At 47.0% G+C, this 9,535-nt stretch overlaps 1 protein-coding gene across 1 annotated transcript in view; it reads right to left on the bottom strand.

Moving 5' to 3' along the window:
• Ect2l (epithelial cell transforming 2 like) overlaps positions 1-9,535 on the bottom strand; it is a 110,950-nt gene that overhangs the window by 52,185 nt on the left and 49,230 nt on the right. The window contains exons 7-9 of the mRNA XM_004628582.2: positions 7,527-7,684; positions 4,253-4,421; positions 1,471-1,599 (exon numbers count right to left, since the gene is read on the bottom strand). Of these exons, the coding sequence (XP_004628639.1) occupies positions 1,471-1,599; positions 4,253-4,421; positions 7,527-7,684 (456 nt within the window). The remainder of the gene's footprint in view (positions 1-1,470; positions 1,600-4,252; positions 4,422-7,526; positions 7,685-9,535) is intronic.

Raw genomic sequence — 9,535 nt, 5'->3', positions numbered from 1 at the left:
AAGTTTCTATTTCTATAAATGCATCTAGAAATAGAGGCTGTTAAGGTTTTGTTGTAATTCCTTCTGGTAAAATGATATAGGCCATAAATGCAGAACTTTAAAAAAAAAAAATAGGGGCTCGATCCCTGCTGTGCCATGCTGGCCCCACCTCCGGGGTGCACTGAGATGGCGATTGAGACTGGGCTGGGTGGCGTGCGCCTGTTATGCCAGCTCTTGGGAGACTGAACATAAGTGGATCACTACAAGTCCGACCTATGTAGTGAGACCCTGTAGACCCTGTACTAAAATACAAAAAAAAAAGAAAGAAAGAAAAAGAAAAAGATAACCAAACAGCCTGGGAATGTTCTGGAGTTTCCTTTCAAGCACTGATCAGCTTTCATCACAGTGGCTGATTCCAGACAGACAGGAATGTAAAACTACATTGGCAGCTTCAAGGGTCTCCAACCACATTCACCGTTGTAAAGCATTTCATTGCTTTTAATATTATCAAAGCATTGATTTTCAATTTTTGTTATTTCAATAAGTATGTTAGTTTCATGCTCATAGTTCCAAGAGGTCAGGCAAACTACTGTAACCTAGCTCTTCTAGGAGGCAGCAGGGTCCACCAACCTGCCTAGGGCCACTTGGCTAAGGAGTGGTCTGTACAGACTCAGGTCCATGTCGTTGGTCACTAAGGTCACTCTGGGTTTGAAAACAACAGAGACAGTTTTGTCAGAGTGGTTAATTATGGCTCTTCCACTGTCAGCACCTTCCCTGGTATTATGGGGGCTGAGCTTATTGTACCTCCCAGAATAAATAGAAACACTGCCGCAGGGTCTTGCTGTGACTGACTTTATTTGTTCAGAGAAAGGTTACTCTAGTTACTCTTCCTGACCTCTTCATCCCTGGCTATGTAAGAGAGAAAGAAATAAGACTGAAATGTGGCTGAATAATTTGACCAGAGCACATTTCACAAATTAACTACAAAAAATATAATTATGGTTTAAATCTATCATGACCCCTGAATTCACACATGACTGGATTATGGGGTGATCCAGTCATATGTGATAAGAACAGTGGCTGATGCCTGTAATCCTAACACTCAGGAGGCTGAGGCAGGAGGATCATTGCAAGTTGGAGACCAGCCTGGGCTGCAAAGTAAGCTCAAGGTAGCCTAAACTGCAGAGTGAGACCCTGTCCAAAATGAAAAGAAAAAAGGGGGGCGGGGGGGCTGAGTGCTGTTAGGAGACAGCTTGTTGGAGGCAGGTCACTAGGTGATTCTTGTCAGTGGCTCCTCCCATTCCTGTCTGCTTCCTGGCTGCCGTGATGTGAGCAGCTGTCCTCTGCCTGGCCTCTCCTCCTGCGTTGGAGCGGACCAGCCATGGGCTGAAAACACGAGCCTTCTTTTGAGTTGTGGGAGTGAGGAGTCCAGTCACAACTCACACCACAGGCGGGCTCAACCACCATACTTCTGTGGACTTCAAAGCTGACCTGAGGCTCCAAGCGGCACAAAGAGGTCGACGTGTCCCCCTTCTTCCTCGGTTGCCACATGACTTCCCAACTTCTCCCAGAAGTCTCTCACTTCAGGCCTCAGTAAATTTTTAATACCAATTTTATAGCCTGAGGGGGAAAGTCAGAATGTCATATTACCTTTAGTATTATCACGGACAGAAGGTCTCAGCGGAGTGAAGAAATAAAACTGCACATTCCAAAGGCTAACAGCTGCCCACAGGCCCAAGATCTCCAGGACACTGGAGACCACGAGGGTGGCGGCGGTCTCCTCTGCACTCTGGATTAGCCGAGTCTGTGTCCTCAGGCGCAGGACACGGTGTTCCCACCTCCCCTGGGCAGCTGTGCGAGTTACCCTGCTAGTGGAATTTAGGGTGTAGTTGAGAGAAGTGAGTCTCCCTGAGATGCCGAACATGAACTGAAAGCCCCCTTTTTCTCTCACTGCCAGGGGGTGACTCAGAGTCTCACTCTGCCATCTTGTGAGCTTCCTGCCAGCTGGATCTGTGACCACATTATCCCGTTAGGGTCCCCTCTGGATGTCCCGTAAAGCCTCACTGCTTGCAAGTGGAGCTTTTGGACAGCGATGGAGTCCTGTGTTGGAATTGCAGCTAACCGTGCTGTTAGGAGGTAGGGCCTTACCAGCAGAGGGGCGCGCGCACTGGGGTGCGGTGTGGAGGCGCACCCCCTCTGCGGCCCCTCCCACCTCTCCAGGCTTCCTGGCCACCATGGGTGAGCTGCTGTCCCCCACCCAGGCCTCGGGCCGTGCCTCTCTGTGCAAGCCTGCCTTCCACGGGCTGAGACGTCTGCCACAAGCCAAGCAAACCTCTCCTCTTTGAGGTGTTGTGTATTCTCTTCCCAATGACAAAGAAGATGCCTAAGACAGCCCCACTTCCCTCAACCTCCAAGGATGGAGGATTTGGTGACAGCAAAATTTAAGCCATTTCTACTTGTGGTACTAAACCAGATGTTAGCTATCTGAGGGAGCAAGAGACTAGAAGTTTACCTCTAAACACTCATCACCTCCTGCCCCCAAAGGGGGACACTGTGATTCTGCCCCTAACAAGCGAATTACATCAGCCATTCCTCTCCTCTGTGAGTGGGCTGAGTGGAGGACAACTGAGGCAGCCAACTGAGGCAGCCACTGCCCAGCACTATACAGGCTTGATGCTGGTCGATACTGCAGTGACTTCCTGTGCATCCTGTAAAACTTCTCCGCATCGAAGCATAGAATCAACAGAGTAAAAAGGAAACTTGGAGAATGGTAAAAAGAAAGGTAAAGAATATTTGTAAATCATATGCCTGATGAGAGATTGATATTTAGAATATATGAAGGCTCTCATACACATGTAATATGTAATATATATATATATTTTTTCTTATATATATGAGAATATGAGAGTACATACCTGCATCTCAACTCATGTAAAAATCAAATTACCTGAATACCAAACATGAGCACAGGCCCTGAGTGGCCCCTTCTCTACAGCAGACTTTAGGCAGTCAGTGAGCGCATGAAGAGGTGCTCAGCATCACCCACTACCAGGAACCTACGAGTCCACATCCACCGGACAACCCCCATTAAAAGAGAAAAGGCCGAGTGAAGGGCTGAGGAAACCTGGAGCCCTGTGCATGACTGACGCAGCAGCTATGGAAGCAGTGTGGAGCCGTCTCGAGAAATTAAAAGGAAATTACCACGGACTCCAGCGATCACACCTCTGGGTCCACATCTAAACCAATTGAAGTGAAGAACTCCAGCCAAGTGAGGTGGCATATGTCCGCCATCCTCTTTACTCAAGAGGCTGGACAGGAGGTTATAAGTCTGATGCCAGCCCGGTACCTGCCAGAGGGCCCTACTGCTAGCTAAGGATGTAGTTCTGTGGAGGACGCTTTCCCACCATGCACAGCCCTGGCTCCAGTCCCCAGTACTGGGGGGCAGAGAGCCTCAAAGAGATATTTGCAGACTTGGCATTACTCATAATAGCCAAGAGGTGAAAGTGACCTATATGGCCACCAATGGATAAATTGATAAACCAAATGCACTATACACATGCAGTGGAATATTATGTGGCCTTTAAAAAGGAAATCTTGTCACACATGCCACAACATGGGCTGAACCTTGAGGACAGTGTGCTAAGTGAAATACTTCAGTCCTTAAAGGCCATCACGCATGATTTTGTGTCCATGAGTAAGGTAACTAAACTCAGTATGATGGTGGTTGGCCAAGGGTGTGGAGAGGGGAAAGGTGAGCTATTGTTTGATAGATAAGAGTTTTGATTTTGCAAAATGAAAACATTCTGGAGATCTGGTTGCTGTTTGAGTGTACTTTCCATGTGTGGTGGCACACACACCTGTGAACCCAGCACTCGTGAGGCTGAGGCAGGAGGATCAAGGTGAGTTTGAAGCCAGCCTCAGGTACATGGTGAGTTCAAGGCCAGCCTGAACTACATAGGGAGACCTTGTCTCTCTCTCTCTCTGACTCTCTCTCTCTCTCTGTCATTCTCTCTCTCTCACTCTCTCTTTCTCTCACACACACATGAATGAGTATTCTCAATACCACTGAATTTCTATACTTTAAATGGTTAAGACAGTAGTGGCTTTTACGTTGTTTTAATCATAATTTTTTAAGGTTATCAAAAGTTGCTTCACTCTTTCCATACAAAATCAGTATTTCTCAACAGATTGGAACCTAAATAGTACTCTGAAAGCGCAGAAATGAACACTCCCTATGCACTGGGTTGTTCGGCTCTTCTTTGCCAGTCCCTACCTTGCAGTAAATTGATTTCTCTGCTGTCTCCCTCGCTGAATATCCCCACACTCCGCGCCTTCCTCCCGGCCAGCGCTCGCTCTGTGAGGTGAAGCAGGCCGTCCAGAGTCGTGCCGCTGTGCTCGTAGACCACAGAGAGGACGCCGGCCTGCACGCTGTCCACCACCAGCTGCAGAGCGAAGCCACAGCTTAGCAACTGCACCCGCGGACTGAGAGTGGTTAGCAAGACAGGATTGCGAGGGCTACGCCTACGCTGTGACTGCTGAAGAGCGTTTCTTAGACATTATAGAAGTTTAGCTTCCTCCTTCATAGCTTTCTTTCTCTTTTATGAATTTAGGACAGAGTTTACAGGATGTACAGGGTCTCGCTATGTAGACTGGACTCATAGTGATCCTCCTGTTTTCAGCCTCCCAAGCCCTGGGATTACAGGTGCGCGCCACCATGTCCAGTCTCTTGTTTCTTCTTATTTTATTTCTTTTCTTTTTTTAAACATTTATTTATTTATTGATTGTGTGTGTCCAGCTCAGCCCACCAGGGGGTGGGGCTGGCTGGCATGTGGTGCTGGGGGATCGAACCGCGGTCCCTGTGCTTTCCCAAGCTTGTTCCAAGTAGGTGCTTTAGACCACTAAGCCATCTCGCCAGCCCCTATTTTATTTCTTTTCTAGTTATAAAAGAAGAAACTGAACAGTACTTATAACTCCATCTCTCAGAGATAAATGTGGTTAGCAATTCAGGTTGTCTCACCCCAGTGCTTTTTATGCTTGGGCACACCCTGCACAGAGACACACATACAACTTTAAAAAATACTAGCAGCAAAATCATACAGTTTTGCAAAAGACTTTAAAGTTTTTCCTCTTAACTATGAATTTTAGGATTACGAATGTCAATGGATATTTTCCATTTAATTTAATGTTAAAACCATTGCTCTTCAGATTTAACAGCCAAACAAACCTTTCAGTAGGATAAAGTCAATTGGTCACAGCAGACGGTGAAGTCACTGAAGTCCTTGGGTTCTTTTTCAAAACTTCATGCCACTGTCTATTCTGTTCAGCTGAACAGTGAAACACCACATAGTCATACCCTACTTTTTCACCCCCCACCTCCCTGATTGGTGATCAAAAAAGTAGTCATGCCGCGCTGAGGAGATAGCTCAGTGGTTTAAGTGCCTGCCTGGCAAGTGCAAGGACCGGGGTTCGATACCCAGTACCGTATGCTGTGTAGGCCACTGAAACTGGGCATGATGGCACACAGCTGTAATCCCAGTGCTGTGGCTGAGACAGGAGGATCACTATGAGTCCGAGCTGTGTAGTGAGACCCTGTACCAAATAAGTAATAAATAAAATATTTTTTTAAAAAAATTTTTTTAAAGTAACCATGCCGTCAGCTTACGCAGAGAAGGCACGTAAGGGCATGAAGTTAAGCAATGCGCTCACCTCTGCCGATCCCCAGCTGCTCTCTGCACCCATACAGTGCTTCTCAAGCACGATCTGTAGCTCTCAGATCTCAGCTCAGACTCATCTCATGAGGTTCTGTGGGCTACCCACTCTCAGTCATTAGAGCCAACTCCTGCGTGGCCAAAAGGAGTGAGTACATGGGCTGGCTAGATAGCTCAGCAGACTAAAGTGCTTGCTTAGGCAAGTGCAGCAGCCAGGGTTCAATCCCCTCAGCATGCTGTGCTGGCCCCGCCCCTGGGGTTGGCTGAGACAGCAATTGAGACGGGGCGTGGTGGCGCTCCTGCACCTGTAATCCCAGTGCTTGGGAGGCTGAAAACAGGAGAATCACTACGAGTCCAATCTGTGTAGTGAGACCCTGTACAAAAAAATAAATAAACATTTAAAAAAATAATTAAAAGGCTGGCCAAATAGCTCAGTGGATTAAAGCGCCTGCAAGCAGGCACAGGGGCAGGGGTTTGATCCCTGGGCCTGCCATGCCGGCTCTGCCCCCGGGGCCGCTGAGATGGCAATTGAGACTGAGTGTGGTGGCGCACACCTGTAATCCCAGCTCTTGAGAGGCTGTAAACAGGTGGATCACTGGGAGTCCGATCTAGTAGTGAGACCTTGAACACCCTGTTGACCCTTCCCTAAAAATACAAAAAATAAAATAAAAAAAGTTTAAAAAGTGGGTGCCGGGGAGATAGCTCAATAGAATAAGCGCTTGCTTGGCAAGCGCAAGGGCCTGAGTTCAATCCCCGGTTCCAAAAAAATAAAAAATAAAAAATGAAAAGAACTGCATGCAGAGCTGCAAGGTTCCGATTGTGTCACAAACAGAAAGCCCTCTAAGTTGTCCAGCGCATACAGCCTCCTGAGTGTTGCCCTCCTAGCTCCCTGTGTGTGTACACTTCCACATATCTCAGTGTGTCCGTGTATACATGTGTACCTGCCCACATACACGAATATGTCCTGACTTACAGTGGAGTTAGACCTCAGGGAGCTCATTTGCAGCTGGAAACATTGTACGTGGGGGACGCACTGCACGTGCCTAACCCGGCGCACAGCCTCGCCTAGACACCCGGCACACGCTGATGTGGCTGCGACCTCGTGACAGCGACCGAGGTCCCCGTAGCTCTGCCACCAGCATCACAGGCAAGGACCCCGCCGCAGGGCCCGCTGCAGGAAAGGTCAGCACTCAGAATTCAAAGCATGGTTTCTACCGAAAGCGGCTCAAGGAGGCATGGTGATGAAATCGACAACTCAGCAACCAAGTTGCGGTAACTCAGGGACCTTCGGAACGTGTACAGCAAGCGCCCATGTCCTTGTGCGTCTCCCAGGTGCCACTTCTATTTTTCATGTTTATATTAAAATTTAAAACTATGACTTCATTATATAGAAAGGATATTTTAATTCAATGACATCCTCATTAAATAAATCACAAAATAGGAGTCCAAACGGTCGTCTTCTGAGAGACACCATTACATAACAACATTCGTTCTGTGAAAACTCCAGAGAACTTTTAAAATAATTCTTAATCAACCTTTTTTTGGTTGTTGTTAAATTAAGTGCAGCAAGTTCTCTTCAGTAAGAATGTTTTAGACACCTACTAAGTGCAGATGGTCTGAGCCTCTAACTTTTTTTCAAAATAAGTTTGATTTGGGAATATTGCTTTTAAGACTGGAGGTTCTGTAAATTTCCAAATTAAATCAAACAATATGTCTTTTAGAAGATGGATTATCTTCAGACATGTAGTGACCAAAGATAATGACATTGTCTGTTTTAGGTGGAAAAAAGAAAAAAACAAATCCGCTCAGGAAAGGGCTGGCCTTGTGCCCAGGCTGTACCTCATATGCAGGGACCCGAGACGATATTAATATGAAGTGCGGCTGCAGAGTACATGAAGAGCTGTCATCCTTTTTATGAACTCCGTGCCAATTTTTCTTTGACAATGAAGGGTAGGAATGGCTTCCAGAAATATTGCTTCTACAAGGAACAAAGAGAACTCCTCAGGTTCTAATATTCTCGTAATTTGACCTGGATAAGAGGGCACCAATGTCCTGAAGGTATCCACTGTGCCACACAGGACGCCTGGCCTCTATGGTTTAGACCCTTTAGGGACTGGGGACACCAACCAAATGGCCTGTGTGGAGGTGGAATGTAGCTCAGAGGAACAAATCTGCCTTTGGGCCATTGGCTGCCTCATGTGGGATGCTGAGAGGGTGGCTTAGAGCATATACGTAACCCTAGGAGGCTGAGGCAGGAGGATTGTAAGTTTTTTTTTGTTATTGTTGTTATATTTTAGGGAAGGGTCTGCAGAGTGTGCACTGTCTCACTACTAATTGGCCTCGTAGTGATCCTCCTGTTTGTAGCCACCCAAGAGCAGGGATCACAGGCCTGCACCACCACGCCCAGTCTCAATCACTGTCTCACCACACCCTGGGGGGCAGGGCCCGCACCACTGGCCAGGATGGAACCCCCCACCCCATTCCTGCACCTGCTTGCAGGCGCTTTAATCTGCTGAGCTGTTTGGCTAGCCCCTAAGTAAGTTTGAAGCCTGCCTGGGCAACTTAGTGAGACCCTGTCTCAGAATAGATAAAAAATGAAAAGGGCTGGGATGTAGCTCTGAGGCACAGGTTGTGGCTACTATGTACAAGCCCCTGGGTTCAATTCTTAGTACTGCAGAGAGAGGCCGGGGAGATGGCTCAGTGGACTAAGCACTTCCCTGTCAAGCTCAAGGGCCTGAGTTCAATCCCTGGTTCTGCAAAAAAAAAAAAGTACTGCAGAGAGAGAGAGAACAGGGAGAAGAGAGAGAATGTTTACAAACATAAATAGGAATTATATATGGATCTACTTGGATACTGCTATACTTTGGATCTGGAGTGACCCCAAAAAATTCATATGGTGATGCCTGGTTGACAGGGTCTGACAGGGTCTCTCAGTTTCTGTCTGTCTGTCTGTCTGTCTGTCTGTCTGTCTGTCTCTCTCTCTCTCTCTCTCTCTGGTGTTGATTTTTCAGTCTTCTATGGCCACACACTGTTGCCCTCTTCCATGTGTCACCCTGCCTTGCAGCCAGCAGATTATGGACTGAAACCTCCACAAACTGTGAGCTAAGTAAACCTTTCCTTTCTTAATTTTTGAGCATTAGGTATTTTGTCTCAGCCACTAGACAAGTAATTAAGACACAGTTTAGTACCAAATGTGACTATGCCTGACCACGTGGTCCAGCAGCCTTTGGGAATGGCTTGTGGGAAGAGTTCAGAAAGGTTTGGAGACAATGATTGAAAAAGCTGTGGCACCTTAGGTTGTTCTGTACGGGAGATTCTGGTCAGAGCTTCAGAGACCAGAATGCTGGCAAAGACCAGGCTCGGGGTTCTTCTGGGAAGAAGGACCACAGTGGTTGTTGGGCTCTAGCTGATGGGTGCAGGAAGTTTGTGTGCACTTTGCTAATGTCCAGAGACTCCCTGAGACTGAGATTAATGGCAGTGGCCTTAATCTGTGTGCTAAACACTCCTTTCGTGATGACCTGTGCTGCCACAGGCCCAAGCAGGGACAAGTGAAACCTCTGTAACCATGGGCCAAAATAAACCTCTCTCTTCATTTTAAGTTGATTTATCTCAGGTCAGAACAACAGAAAGCTGAGTAACATGGGCAGTGCTTAGAAACCCACCTCCATAAAAAAGAAAACAAAAAAGGATTTAAAACAGTATTTGCTCAAAAACTTTATATAGAAAATAGGGGTTGGGAGATGGCCCAGCAGAATAAGCACTTGCCTGGCAAGCACAAGGGCCTGAGTTCAATCCCCAGTTCCACCAAAAACAAAAAACAAAACAAAACAAAAAACGAACCAAAAATG

Source organism: Octodon degus, unplaced genomic scaffold (assembly GCF_000260255.1).
Source record: "Octodon degus isolate 3935 unplaced genomic scaffold, OctDeg1.0 scaffold00024, whole genome shotgun sequence".
Classification (NCBI taxonomy): Eukaryota; Metazoa; Chordata; class Mammalia; order Rodentia; family Octodontidae; genus Octodon; species Octodon degus.
Note: the sequence above shows the minus strand (reverse complement) of the source record. Positions and strands in the feature narration are given on the sequence as shown.